The 15,332-nt window shown below is 37.9% G+C and overlaps 2 protein-coding genes across 2 annotated transcripts; both read right to left on the bottom strand.

The window, feature by feature from the left end:
• Positions 1–932: 932 nt before the first annotated feature.
• Positions 933–3,772, bottom strand: LOC139114572 (uncharacterized). The gene is made up of 5 exons (XM_070676384.1): positions 3,425–3,772; positions 2,775–2,896; positions 2,258–2,373; positions 1,650–1,777; positions 933–1,260 (listed from the first exon to the last, which is right to left on the bottom strand). Exons 1-5 carry the CDS (start codon positions 3,704–3,706, stop codon positions 1,234–1,236), a joined length of 675 nt encoding a protein of 224 aa, XP_070532485.1. The 5' UTR covers positions 3,707–3,772; the 3' UTR covers positions 933–1,233.
• Positions 3,773–10,523: 6,751 nt separating this feature from the next.
• Positions 10,524–12,870, bottom strand: LOC139114588 (uncharacterized). Its single transcript, XM_070676405.1, has 5 exons — positions 12,516–12,870; positions 12,036–12,157; positions 11,549–11,664; positions 11,210–11,337; positions 10,524–10,844 (listed from the first exon to the last, which is right to left on the bottom strand). Exons 1-5 carry the CDS (start codon positions 12,798–12,800, stop codon positions 10,818–10,820), a joined length of 678 nt encoding a protein of 225 aa, XP_070532506.1. The 5' UTR covers positions 12,801–12,870; the 3' UTR covers positions 10,524–10,817.
• Positions 12,871–15,332: the final 2,462 nt, after the last annotated feature.

The raw sequence follows: 15,332 nt of genomic DNA, 5'->3' as shown, positions 1-15,332 counted from the left end.
GAAGCAAGAATAAGGAGAAGTTCCATGAGATAGAGGAAAATTCGCTGCTGACTGTTTTCGTGCCAGGAAGATCTGTCGGGCATAATTTCTGTGCTTTCAATGGTCTGATAGTGTAACCCTACGGGTCGGTGACACACAGCCAGGAACACAACAGAAGAAACCGGTGCACGACCTGAGGGCTAGAATTCCAACTTTGGGAGTTAAGGGCACTGTGCAATGGGAATGGCATACACATATGATATGTACCGCTGTATGACCTTCTATTTTTCGCCTCATATAGACTTGTGCTTTTGACCAAGATATTTTGATAAAATGAAGACTGTTCTATTCTCTACCGCAACGGTTGACCATAAATGAGCCAATTTTATATTACGCAAATGGGAATGGCAAGTTGGTAACTGTGATCGCCACTACCGAACAAGGACAGTGTGGTCATCAAAGTTATTAATGTGAGAGGGGTGCTGAATACTGCAACTTGCTACGGGTACTTAATAGATAATTGAGACAGTGTACCAATATACATAGATTCATAGGTACATAGATACACAGATACATACATACAATGCATACATATACATACACACATACATATATGCATGCATGCATGCATACATACATGCATACATACATACATACATACATACATACATACATACACACACACACACACACACACACACACACACACACACACACACACACACACACATACATACATACACACATACATACATACAATGCATACATATACATAAACACATACATATATGCATGCATGCATGCATGCATGCATACATTCATACATACATACATACATACATACATACATACATACATACATACATACATACATACATACATACATACATACATACATACATACATACATACATCATTTACAACAAGGAAAAAAATCGCACAACTTTGTGTAATGACAGTTTTAACGTTTATTTTCTCACGACGTCGATTCAAAAACTGTAAACAAAAGGAGGCATAATGTTGTAAACAACTGTTACAAGAAATGTCATTTCTATACAAGCGCGCAAACCATTTAAATATACAAATAAATTCAGTATTGATAAAAGTAGAATTTGATGGCCATTATTGGTTGTTACAATAATCACGTGACAGCATCGCTCTTTTCGGTCCCTCTCTTCCATCCGGTGACCTTTGATCTTTGAACTCAGCCTTTCTATTGACGTAACTTCCTTGCTCTTACTCTCTATTCGCTCTCTACCACATGATACCAGGGGTTGTGAGCTGAAATAAAAACGTCCAGAGTGTAAGATTGTCATATCACTTAAATTTATTTTTTCTGCTAAAGTGAATTTCGGCTTTAAAATATCACAGATTTCTCACAATTACTACAAAGACATTCTTATCTGATAGGCTGTCAAATGACATGGTTTCTTTATCTTCCTACTCGAAGGTTCAAGGTAGCAGCTTAAAAGAATTCCGCCATTTTTTGTGGCAGCAGTCATGAATATTCAGTCGCTGGTCCAGCAAAACAGTCTGCTGCCAAGGCGCGCGCACGTTTTGTACATATATGCAAATTTTGGTATATGCAAATTCAATTGACCGATAACCTGAAATGCCATTGCGATTAAGAGAGAGATTTATGCCATTGGCAGTAGTAGTGATTCACTTACCTCTCCGTGGACTGGTGGGGCAAGGAGGTAGTCGATCAAAGCTGACCAATCCTGCTTGGTCCATGATGGGTTCCAGTCAACAACATGGACTCCGTTCAGCTTGAAGGTTGGTGAAGCGTAGATGCCAGCTGTTGACCCAATCGAAAGAGATTCGTAGTAAGTTTCTTGGCAAATAAAGGTTGGTAGGTGAGAGAGAGAGAGAGAGAGAGAGAGAGAGAGAGAGAGAGAGAGAGAGAGAGAGAGAGAGAGAGAGGACAGACATACCCCTAAAAACAGACAGACTGACGGACAGGCGGTCAGGCTGGCTTTACACGTCATCGGAGAACGCCTCTTAGATTGACAGACGGACAGACAGACAGACAGATGGGCACAGAGGGGAGAAAGCGGTATGGGCAGACAATGCAAGGAGATTCATGCAGAATAAGCAAACAAGTGGGCGATCAAAAAATTTAGCAACTTGTGAAAAAGGGTCAACTGGCGACAAGACTTGAAGTAAGACACGGTTGATGCAACAAAAAGGGAAAATATGTGTCCTGAGATAAGTAAACTGAAAATGCAGCATTTCAGAAAGCAGCACAGACCCTTCTAGAATTCAACTGTCAACTTACAGGCGATGTGTGCCTTCCACTGTTGTTTGCAATGGTTGGTGGTGTGTGGGTTGGAAAACTGGACGTAGAATCGGTCACGGTCAACTCCCATTTCAACGGCGAAGTCAGTCAACAGTCTGTAGAAGAAATGACACTTCTTTAGATTGCGCAAAACGTTATCATTTTTCACTCTATCCACCCCATTTCTCAGTGTAGAGGTCCAACTTAGGCAAAGAAAACAATTCGATAGGAACAAACGCGGTGGTAAAAGGATTAAACACAGACAAGGATGATTTCTAACCCTTTCAAACAACGGACGAGGCCACCCAGAAAAGAAAATCTTTCGATACTTTTAAATGGCAACATTCAAGAGATTGTGGTCCAAAAAGTACCTGACGTTTACTGGGTAATACAATGAAATTTCGTTAACTTTAAGAATTCCCCATGCAAATGTACATAACAAATGCTCTTTTAAAGGATATCACATGTTATGTGTTGATTCCGTATACAATAATGACAAAACTAAGTCGACACTCACTCCATCAATTCCAAATCAGTGATGGTGCATGGAGCACGTCCAATTCTGTACTGGTTTGTCATGATAGTCTGCATGAAGTCGACAACCTTTTCTGGCGCCAAGTTGCTGACGACTCTGGTTCCCTTGATAAGAAATAATGAGAAATAATGTACATTCCTCTGTTAACTGGTTACGTTATTGGCCTCGGAAAAATTAATAATGAACGCTTTCAATAATTAGAAAAAGAGTACAATTTGTCAGTTTAGGGTCCCCCTTTGCGTTAATTCACTGCTGCTTTCACATATCTTTAGTCACGGAACAGAACGTGGTAGAAAATAAATGAGTCAAAACGAGTTGGTCCTTCCGATTAACACATGTCTGTGGGTTCCATGTTGCAGTTATTGATTTGAAAATATGCTAGCTGATGTCAATCATATTGCATGGCAGCATCGATAGCACAGTGCACGTTAATCCTGATGATAAATAATCGCAAAGTATTTGCAAATGATGTAGTATTACAGGGTAGAATTAACCAAGATCTAAAATGGGATATAAGTCTTATACCTGTTCACCCCAATTCCATGTAAACAGGTGAACATTCACCATTGATCGCAATGGGCTTCGGTTTGTGGTTGAAGGGTTCAAACTTATTTGCTCTCACTAGGACTCACCTTGCAGGAAAGGAAATCACCAGTGAAGTATGGCAGTGGGAATACGTGGAATTTCAGCTGTACAACTCCTGCACCATAGGCATCGGCAGCAGCTTTGACAGCGGGCACAGCCTTGGCGGCATCTTCACACTGGAGACCCATGTACATTTCGATCTTGATTGGAGCGTCCACGCTGCCATTGTTGTAGACGTAGCCAAAGCTTGTTCTTGGGTTGTGGATTTGGTAAAAGTTGGTGGCACCAACGGTGGCCAGGAAGACGGCGAACAGACAGTATTTCAACATTGTGTTTGACTTAGATCACTTCAGATCAATGTCAGACCTCGAATCGACTCCGTGTGTCAGAAAAGAATTGTGCAGGGCGTTTTATAGCTAAACGACGACCAAAAAAATTAACGATACATCAGGTGGGCGTGTATAGACAAAAATCGTGTCCTACCGCAGGACCGTTCTTTACACAGGGCACGCCCCCGTCACCTCACGCCCAGTAGGCGTGTAATCATATTTGAAACTTTTATTGACCTTTGACATCTCTTGATGATTGGTTGTTTCAAGAAGTCTCAATATGCATTGCCATTACTGCGAAGCATCGCCTTTCCGGGTGTCAATGTAAAGTTTTCCTTATGGTTGTATTTTTAAAACAAAAATGCCAGTTTTTTGCAGATGGAATGAGCTAAACGAGGAAAGGAACACATATGGAAAACGTAGTTCCATATTTTTCCCTTTTGATTTGATCATTCCTTTGTATGTCCATGCCAGAATTTTCATCGAAAATTTTCATCCGACTTGTACAAAGGCTCAACAGCGCCTCAGAACTGCACAATGGTTGTAAAAGAACGCCATCTCTTCATAGCTCCTCAAAGGACACTTTACTACCAATAGAAATAGTGCGTGACTCGAAATAGAAAGAATTAAAAAATGGCTCAAAATTTCCGAGAGGAGCTTTTCGAAATCAATTATAAAATCTTGGGTCACTGTGAAATTTTTTCTACCCGAGAAACGATTTACATCACTTGAAATTCAGAATTGCCGCCATCAGTACGTTAATTCTACGGGATATTCAATTAAAAAAATAAGGTAGGCACGGTGAAAACTTTATTTATTCCGCGAGCTCACATGAACCTACATCAGAGGTTGACCGGAAATGTATTGCGAAAGACTTCGGCGAGTCCGAATGTCTGTCCAGAAGTGTGTTCTACCTTCGGTGTGATTTTCTAGACCTCGTTATCGTTATGAGATCACGTCCTGGAAATTCTTGATCAATTAGTCGGGCTAACAAAAATTTGATATATATATATATATATATATATATATATATATATATATATATATATTATATCACAAATCACTTCAAGTGCAATGTTATCATATATGTTACTTAAGTTTCATGGATCTAGCAATCGTCAGCATGAAACTGAAGTAACAGATATAGTTACTTTGTACTTGAAGTAATATATATATATATATATATATATATATATATATATATATATATATATATATATATATATATATATATATATATATATTCCGTTTCCATAAGAAACAACGAAACCACTTGATTCACAGTCGTAGATACGACAGACAGTAGGAATGCCTATGTACACTTGCCAAATATCACACTTAAATTGTACGGTATCAAGCCATCGTTCATGGTTAATACTTAGCTTTGTTGATACAGATATAATTACTTTATACTTGGAGTAATTTGTGTCATTATTATAACGCTCTGTCTTTAGCCTCGAGCACTGTAATATCCCACAAGGACATCAGCAAATTAATCCCTGATCTATACGTCGATACGTCACTTGGAATGCCTATGAACACGTACCACTAGACATGTTTCAATCGAAATTTCACGCTTTAATTGTAGTGTATCAAGAAATTATGCATGGTTAATACTTAGATTCGTTATTGATGCCGTTTTCTCAGGTCGACCTGCACAAGAGATTGTCCCGTTCCTGAATATAAATCTAGGTTTTATTAGAGACGACAGTCAAGGATATCTGCAAGACTAAGCATCCAAGTCGGATAATTTCAAGTCAGATAATTTCATTTTTGTCTGATAATCCGCAGTTGCCTTGAACAAGCCAGGAGTTGGAATCTTCGTACACCGTATACGGATATTTTTGTAAGTTAATGGTACAGTACCGAATAGTTATGTATGAACATCTTTTAATTTACAGCACATTTTGAAGAGAGCGTATTTTGGTTACTTTTTGAAATATTACACGTATTAAATGACGCATGTTTCTGTCGCGCGAAATATGTTTTTGCATATTTTGCATATTTTGCGGCTGTATCTTATTCGCACATTTGTCAACAAGATCGCTGATTTTCACTGACGTTAAAAATCACACTCAAAAGAGATGCGATAAACTTCGAAAATCGTGGTTTGCCTTCATCTTCAGAGGATGTGAATGAAAGTGTATCTTCTGATGGTGTGATGTGCGTCGGTCAAACCATACGGTCTGTTTAATTTATTCGTTGGTGCTATATAAGTCACTGATATTTGAATACAAGCAGCTGTTCACAAATAGGCTTGCGAAATAATTATTCCAATATCATGTCATTGACTTTTCTTGCACACCAAGGTGTTTTGTCTTGCCGTTGGAGAGGGTACAATATATAGATGTGTGCTACATATACACTTACCAGACTTAGCGACCTAAGACTGGTTTAATTCTCTCGGTATGACATCGAAATACCAATGTTTTATTAGGTACCCCGCAGTGCATATTGCTTCACATGCCATTTCTCTTCCAAAGACAAATTTGCATAGTGTTCATTGATATTCAAATACGCTACCTCCTGAGCTGTTGACCCATATGTAGTAATTCTCACTTCATAACAATAACCGTTTCATGAACACTTTCACAGTTGACAGATGTAGGAAGCTGGCTCAGAATCACAAAACACTATCGCCGCTAAACAATATGTAGAGTCTCGGGCATTCGTCCGTTCGACGGTATTTCATCGACAAACAATTACAATTAAAATGTTTTTATCTTTAGTACAAAAGAGAATTATTCAGAAAAATCTCCATTGTGTTTTAATAATTATCCCATGCTTGTGGGACGATCACGACAGAATAAGTTGTTAATCAGACCAATTGCGCTCCGTATGTGCAAGTGCATGTTTTCTCTTCTGGCTCGATGAATATGTAATCCCACATTTGGTTTTATAGTGTTTTTGCGTAATGCTCAAGGTGGTGACGGGATCCCACTTAAAGGGACAATGCGTCCCGCTGACAGATATTCTGACTGTCAAACTTTTACAATTCTTTTTTGATCTACCACTTGTGGGGGCTCACTTTAAAGCCCTAGGTGAAAGAAAACTTTCCACCGTCTTAGTTTTTCGAAAATCGTAAATTTTATTTTTTTCTCCATAGAATTAACACGGAGATGGCGACCATTTTGAATTTTAAAATGTATCTAAATTTGGAGCAATTTGTTTCTCAAGTACCAAAATTTGCACGGTGACCCCCGATTTCTATTCTTGATCTTGAAAGAGAATAGTTGAAATATTTCTTGGGAAAAGTTTGAGCAAAAGTTAAAGTCTTTCACTTTCGATGCGCATACTACCTTAACGATGAAAACTAAGAGAAACTTCAATTGTGAATCAACATACTTTCTGTGATCAGTCAAATAATGTGAAACTATGATATTGGCTATGTAAGATTCACACCTTGAAATTGAATTCATCTTGAATCTATGCTATACTTTCGAAGCGAACTAAAATTACTATGGGAGAATTCTTCAATTTACTAATTTGTTTCAAACTGATTAATCACAGATGTGGGTAACGGCATTCGTGTCACTTTATCTAGTTAGCGCATTATTGTGCCCTAACAGACTTGCGATGCAATATTGGCGTTGCTCGCAGTAATTCCATATGGCCAACAATAACTAAGTTAAAATAAACACGCAAGTAGTGCCCAGCTGTGAATTTACACATGATTTTGAAGATGACATACATTTTTGGACGACAACGACAGACTTTCACCGATAAAAATAACCTTCTCTCTTACTGATCGTTTAAGTCTATTTTTGCACTCGTGTAAGCCAATTTCCCGTATTTGTAAAAGTCAAGGAAGATATTAAATTTCACGGTGAAGCGATCTTTTCATTTGATATATTTTCATTTAATTTTACGATTTATTAAACACTTGTAACTCCAAGAATACTGCCATGGCTGGAGGCAAACCTACCTGCGCTTGTGCAATGTGAAAAGACAAGTATATAACAGTCAAAGCGATAATTTATTTGACGACGAGAACATGGCATATCGTAGACAACGCGTTGTGTTTGCTGGACAAATATTTTGCACTTGCAACAACTTGAGAGAGAGGAATAAGAACCGATATTGTATTACCATGCCCTGCCCGTCGCATTTTGATTGGTCGAGCTGAACCACGTGACTGACAACAAATACACAGTAACTTTACAGCTCAAACATAAATCGTAATCGATCACAAAATAAAATACAGCACTTGCAGGTCAAGCTGAGATACTTTTTCTGAAAACATCTCCGGATTTGCCAATTTTTTGCAGCGCGCGTAACAGTGCGTCGCGTATTGCTCAGTTTCTGGGGCCTAGTTGTCGTTTGCTCCTGAACTTTTCGGAAATTTTGACGGTTTTCTTGGGTTCGCTGACAATATAATGGAAATAACAGACTCCGTTCTGACCATTAACGTTTATTTGTGGGCTCGGGCTCGAGAAAAGCCAAATTAACGGGCTCGGTTAAGCCTCGCCCGTTAATTTTTGGCTTTCCTCTCGCCCTTGCCCACAAATAAACGTTAATGGTCAGCGCGTCGCCCGTTATTTCTATAAGCGTTATTTCTATAATAGTTCGCACCCTGACATTGACAGTTTTGTGACAGTGTACTAAAACTAACCTTAAGGAAAATATTCTCTTTCAAAATAAAGAATAAAAATCAGGGGTCACCGTGCAAAATTTGGTACTACAGAAACAAAATACCAAATATTAATGGACACTTGAAATTCAAAATGGCAGCCATTCCAGTGTCATTGCTAGAGTATGCCGAAAAATTACATTTTGATTTTCGCAAAAACTAAGCTGACGAATACTTTATTGACTCCATAAGCTTCAAAATGAACCCAGCAAATCAGTGGTAGACCACGAAAACATTTTAAATAATTGAAAGTACGAAGATCTGTTGCGTGATGGGGAGACACAACTGCCAACTGAAGAAAAATCATATCCCAGGCACCACATTTTCTCCGTAGTGCAAATTTTTGAGTTAGATAAAAAATGACCCACTCCAGATCGGATGCTGAAGCAACTTGTTTTCGTAGAGCATTTCAATTCAATTTTGACAATCACAGTCGTAAAAAAAAGTTTTACACAGTTTATGGAGTCTATGTTTCAGAAAAATCAACCTTTACAACCAAGGTTGTAGTGTAACAGGTTTCTCCGTCACATGTCGAGCAAAAGGCTGAACGCCTAAAAAGCAAAGTACAACGCTATCGCTACAGAAGCGATAACTTCCAGAAAACGTAGACAGTAAAAATTTGCAATCTCCTATAATGATTTTTCTTTATCTTCTGATATTAGTCATCTCCGTGACTCATTCTAACGAAAATCTAAATTTGGATAATTTCGATGAAACCTTGGCGACGTAGGTTCTAGCAGACAGACTGTGTGCAGTGGTCGTCATATCATTAAGGCGTATCATATTCGATTTCCCGCCAATTTCACTGAAGTGAGGGCGCCGTCTCATAATATCTACAGTATGGCATTACTGAGTTATTTTCTTTCCCGAAAAAAGGGCATAAATGATTAAGATATCAACAAAAGATTCTCATCAACCGAGATCATCGGATGGTATCTTCGGTAAGTTTCTCTTCTATGGGTGAAAACAGATATTAATGACAAGATGTCTTCTGTTATCCAACCCTTCACTCCATGAGTCATAATAAGTTGTTGTGTAGACTTTCAACCATTGGAAAATGACGTTGAAATGAAATGAATTCTCGACAACATTGCACCAATTCGGAGGAGGAATTTCCCTGTTTGTTTCACTCTACCTAATTTTTACAGTTCAGATTTTTGTTTTACTCTTTTCCGTGTTCCGTTCTACGAGGCACTGTCTGACAGAGACGTATTCAAGCAAACTCTCAGAGAAGAAATTGCCAATTGAAGAGTTTCAAGAAAGCTGGAAGATTTTACCTGAAGGAACTCAAATAAAAGAGAATATACGGTAAGTGAGGTATGGAATAACACAATTTCAGATAATTAGGATAAACGGAGTCAACAAACGCTGTGAGGAATGACCGTTGCTATTGATTATTACAATGAAAAGTAAACAAGCTTAAGGGGATCATGAGTTTGCCACTTTTGTGACACTTCATGTTAAAGCTTTCATATCCTTACTATACTTATGGTAAAATAAGCCTCGGGGACAGATATTCGGAATCTCAAACTTCAATTCTTTTCTGATCTACCACTTGTGGGGTTAATTTTAAAGCTCTTGGTGTAAGAAAAACTTATCACCGTCTCAGTAAAAATTATTTTTTGTCCGAAGAGTTAACAAAGGGATGGCGGCCATTTTGAATTTTAAATATCGATAATAGTTGCGTACTTATTTGTTTTTCTTGTAACAAAATTTGCACGGTGAGCCCCTATTTTTTATTTGCCTCGAAAGAGAATGGTTGAAATATTCCTTGAAGAAAGTTTGAACAAAAGTTTAAGTCTTTCTCTTTCGAGGTGCACATTACCTTATAGCACAATTTTAAGATTAGACCTCGTATTTGATGACGTGTTTGTGTTGAATCCCAGTATGTGAAATCAGTCATTTCGTAGATGCGTCTGGTAATTCAAACCAACTATCAGTAGTATTTTAAGGTCCCAACCGATTAATTATATTTCACCAACGCTGAAGTAAACAAGCTTTTGTTGGAATTTGCCGAAGCAAATTCGACGGTTAGATATATTTGACGTCGCTGATCCTATGGATATAAAACACGTTCTATTGCACACAACACACATGTCCGACTGAATGCAAACGAAGGCTTCTAGTGTTCAGGAACTTTAGAATTAGACCATGCTGTTGAAGACATAACAAAAGGAACAACACACATTTATTCACATTTAAAGTATTTTATTTCTCCATACGTCGTTTTAAGAAGCTGAGAGGAATAAAGTTACCTCGCGATAAAAATAATCTCATTCACAAAATAAGAGCAAAGGAATGTAATATTTCACGTCAATTCAGTCCTTTTCTTCTTCCGTGAGCTGTCATGGCCATCATATGACGTGCAATCACGTGACTAGGACTACAAACAAATTCTCGTGTTCCGATTTTCTGGTTTGGATTGTGTTGCTGCGCTTGCTAGTGACATCACGTCTTGTATCTGCCTTCCTCTTTCACACTCTACCACATGATACCGGGGGTGGTGAACTGTAACAAAATAAAGACAATAAATATTGCATGACTTCAATCAAAAGAGTGCTTTCACCTGAAAACGTTATTTGGCCTCTCATTAGAAACAACCCAGTAAACGACCAAGTATTTAAAGAACAAAACGCAGGGAAACATATCGGGCTTAATACTCGTGGTTTTTTTGCATTCTGCAAGTCTTTTATATGTATTGGAACGCAAGTAAGCTTATCAATTGACTCTGACAGGTAACAGCTGATAAAGCTTCATATCATGGAAAAGCAATATAATTTTTGTTGTACCATCTTCACTCTTTCATTAGTTATAAATTGAAAGGGCTTTCATACCGCCTCATAAGCTGTCTATGATCTATTAAATACACCTACCTCGCCCTTTGGTGGAGGGTTGATCAAATAATCGATATGGGTGATCCAGTTATCGGCGGTCCAATCCAGTTTCCAGTCAAGGACTGTTACACCGTTAACCAAGAACCATGGTGATCCGTAAACTCCATCTGTAGAATACAACATCAACGATGATTGATTATTCACTTAAGAGAACATTCAGGAGAAGATGGAGAGACGAACGAACATGGACGAACAGACAAAATGGCCGTCTGTTGAACAAGAGCGCCACCAATAGAGCTCTCGACTGGCTCACATCGTTCTAAGTGAACGGGGTAATACATCAGCAAGTCATAAAAAGACATTGAAGTTTTACTGTACCAGCAATGCTTGACTTCCACTTCTGTTTGCAGTGGTTGGTGGTCAGAGGGTTGGCAAACTGAACGTAGAACTTGTCACGGTCAACACCCATGTCTACAGCCAAGTCGGTCAACAATCTGGATATAGAGAAGAGTTTAGATTTTCAACCCCTTTGAATGAATTTCTACCAAGCTTATGTTTAAGCTCCCGTACTTTTTATCGTGATTTTCATCAATTTTCGGCATCCCAACAACAGATAAAAATAGAGATTCAAACTAAATACAATAGCACCAACCATTTCGTGATGAAAGGTTTACAAAAGCTTCTGTACATATTTGAATGTTTCAATCAAAATACGAATAATCTCTACTATTGTCTGTTCCATTGTGCACACATTTACAAAACCTCGTTATTGTTTGTAGACTAATTCGGATCTAAATATATGAAAAATGTTTACTGACTTAGCAAACACACTAAATAAAATGTACTGTAATTTAGATCAACTTACTCCATCAATTCGAGATCACTGACGGTGCATGGGGCACGGCCAATTCTGTACTGGTTAGCGAAGACAACTTCAATGAAATCATTAACCAACTCGGGGTTCAGGTTATCGACAACTCTGGCACCCTGAAAAGAAATAAGAATAATCGGGAATATATGAGATGTAGGATTTTATCGATCGCTGCAAAGCGGGGATAGTCTTATAAAGATTTGATAGCAACATCGTCACTGAAGTACCAGGTGATAGTTCAGGTTATCGACAACTCTGGCACCCTGGAATGGAATAAAAATAATCGGGAATATACTAGATGTAGGATTTTATCGATCGCTGCAAAGCGGGGATAGTCTTATAAAGATTTGATAGCAACATCGTCACTGAAGTACCAGGTATAATACTAGTATTTCGCGATAGGAATTTAAAACAAAGTATTGTATCAACAACTGTGTTGTTGTTGTTTTTTTTTCAAAGTCACACGTTGCTTACCTTGCATGAGAGGAAATCTCCTGAGAAGTATGGCAGTGGGAAGATGTGGAAGTTCAGTTCAACAACTTCTGGTCCGTAATGGTCGGCAACCTGCTTGATGACTGGGTAGGAATCTCTGGCGTCCTCGCACTGGAGACCGAAGAACATGTCGATCTTGATTGGAGCATTCTGGCTACCTGCCTTGTATCTGTAACCCCATGGCTTTCTTGGGAAGTGGATCTGGTAGAAGCTCTGTTCGGCGCTGACGTAGGCCAGCAGGAGCGACAGCAGACACAATCTAAACATGGTGTTTGACTTTGATCAGATCTGATCTGGGTCAAATGTTTGGCTTTCGTTCGAAGTGTGAGTGTGAATCGAACACATCTGAGGTATATATACCTTCATTGCTATGAATAAATTATACATGATCAATGAACAGAGACCAGCAATGTGGATGGGGTTAAATTAGAATACAGTTGGCAACAATGACAGCCAATCACGGCTTGACACACAGATTATGAATTCATACTTTGACGTTGATAGACATATGTCAATCAAAAGTCATTTTAAACTCGGGTCTTTCATTATAATATATGCAGACCAAAGTATGTAAATTGAGTATGTACCAAAAGTAATTTATAGCTCGAGAGTATGGAATATGTTATACAATAACAAAACTCTTGATAAAAATGAAACGATATTTAGTTTTGTCTTTAGAGTCGCATTAAATTTATATATTCTGTTAACTTTAACAGTTTTAGACAACGGGTAAACAATGTCAGCGGAAATTGAACTTACAATATTCTTTCACTATGAAGAGTACCTCGAGCTCATTCTAATTCTTATGAATTCTTAATAACATTTGTACTTCTTTATTGTTGCAGGCAAACTTAAATTTCATCTTAACTTTGACATGTTTTGTCGTCTAAATGATGATCTGATACGAAATTCTCAATCCCCTGTTTGTCTCTGTCTCCTTCCCTGTCTGTCTGTCTGTCTGTCTGTCTGTCTGTCTGTCTGTCTGTCTGTCTCTTTTCGATAATTCATTTTTTGGTGTTACTAGGCCAACGACGTATGTATGTGAGTATTAATGAATTGCCGAGTGTAATGACAAAGTGGTTGCTTATCATCATGAACAGAATCGTTGGCAAAACGCCTATTGACACTGGAAAATAGAAATGGTTTCCAAAGATGATGCCAGATACATTTTAAAATCATTTATTTCAAGAAAGCCATTTATAGTCAGATAAAACATCTCTAATATTATTTTCGAAAATTATGTCTAACATACGCGAATATCATGGATTGCGAAAAACGGGAGTATTAGGCACAGATGCTTATAAAAATCATTAAAAAGGCGAGTTCAATCATAGGTATGCAAGTTAGTTGATCTTTTTTTCATCACGACCGTTTCCTCAAAAAATTAAATCTCATCTTGTCTCATTAAACCCATCCTCAAGTTTCAGACAAGAATTTTACGACAAATGAAATGATAGAAATGGTAGCTTGTGACTTCTGGTTGATTATACTATTTTTTTTTTGTAAATCCTTTATACCACATTCTATGCGACTTATTAATGCTTATTTTTGTCGACAAACATTTTGAGGTCATCCATCCGCTTCTCTTTCGATAGATTTTTACAACATTTACTTTGAAACTTCCTCCAACGTTTGGAAGGTGTTGATTATTTTTATGTGTATGTGTATTCGGTAAGTCATTTGAATTACTCCACAGGGTTCTAATACAGTATCTTATGCACTTGTAGAGATGGAACGCCGCTCGGGGGACAGATATATCACCCTCAGATTTTACAATACCCTTTTCTGGTCTACTGCTTGTTTTGGCCCATTCTGAAGCTCTTGGAGTACATAAGTGTTCACTGTTTTATTTCTGGGAAAGTCGACAATTTGATTATCCCCATGGAGTTAACACAGGGGTGCGGCAATTTTGAATTTCAAACGTCAGTTAATTTTAGGTTATGTTTCTTTACTACCAAAATTTGCAAGGCGACTTCTGATTTGTATTATTTTCAATTAGAAAGGTTGAAACTTTCACTGAGGAAAGTGTGAGCGAAAGTTTAATTCTTTCTATTTCGAGGCGCATACTATTATTACAAAAAATGTGGATACATCCATATGATACGGATGCACAGGTGGTTGATCCAATCTCATTCATCTGACAGATGCAAGAGCATGATGGGAAACTGCAGAATATGAAAATATGTATGTATCCGAGGATCGTTTGAGATTTGGATAACCTGAAATGCTTCCTAAAACTACACGTATAGCTCTACATTTTATATGTCCTGAAATACATAGAACAGGCTATGCTTATAGATTATTTCATAACTCGTTGATTCCAGCAGAATAGATTTTGTTTTAGCGCCGTCGTGTGTCATTGTTGTCAAGGAGATACAATTCGCGATGGCATAAGTTATGCGTAACTCTTCAAAAGAGATTTCCTCATTTTTGTTGTTTCCGGTACTGTAACACCTATCCTAAACATTGTTTCGCTGGCCGAAAGAGAGAGATAGTTTAAAAGGACAGTGCTCCTGTAGCGATATCATAAGTTGGCCGTGACCATAGTTTAATGAAAATACTCTTTTAGAAAAGATATTTTCATTATCAAACTATATGTTTTACCAAATTTTAAATGTAGCGACGCTTTATGCTTAATCACTCTTTCCTTAAAGTAAATAAAACTGGAGGACTTTGGATTAACCTTCTATTAAAATTGACAACCCAGTTATAAATACGCTCTTGTTTTGATTTCTGCATATTTTGCGAGTCTCACAGGTTTTTTGATGTTGTACTAGAACTTACATGTTTCTATCCGTG

This window comes from Ptychodera flava, chromosome 2 (genome assembly GCF_041260155.1).
Source record: "Ptychodera flava strain L36383 chromosome 2, AS_Pfla_20210202, whole genome shotgun sequence".
In the NCBI taxonomy this organism is placed as follows: Eukaryota; Metazoa; Hemichordata; class Enteropneusta; family Ptychoderidae; genus Ptychodera; species Ptychodera flava.
Note: the sequence above shows the minus strand (reverse complement) of the source record. Positions and strands in the feature narration are given on the sequence as shown.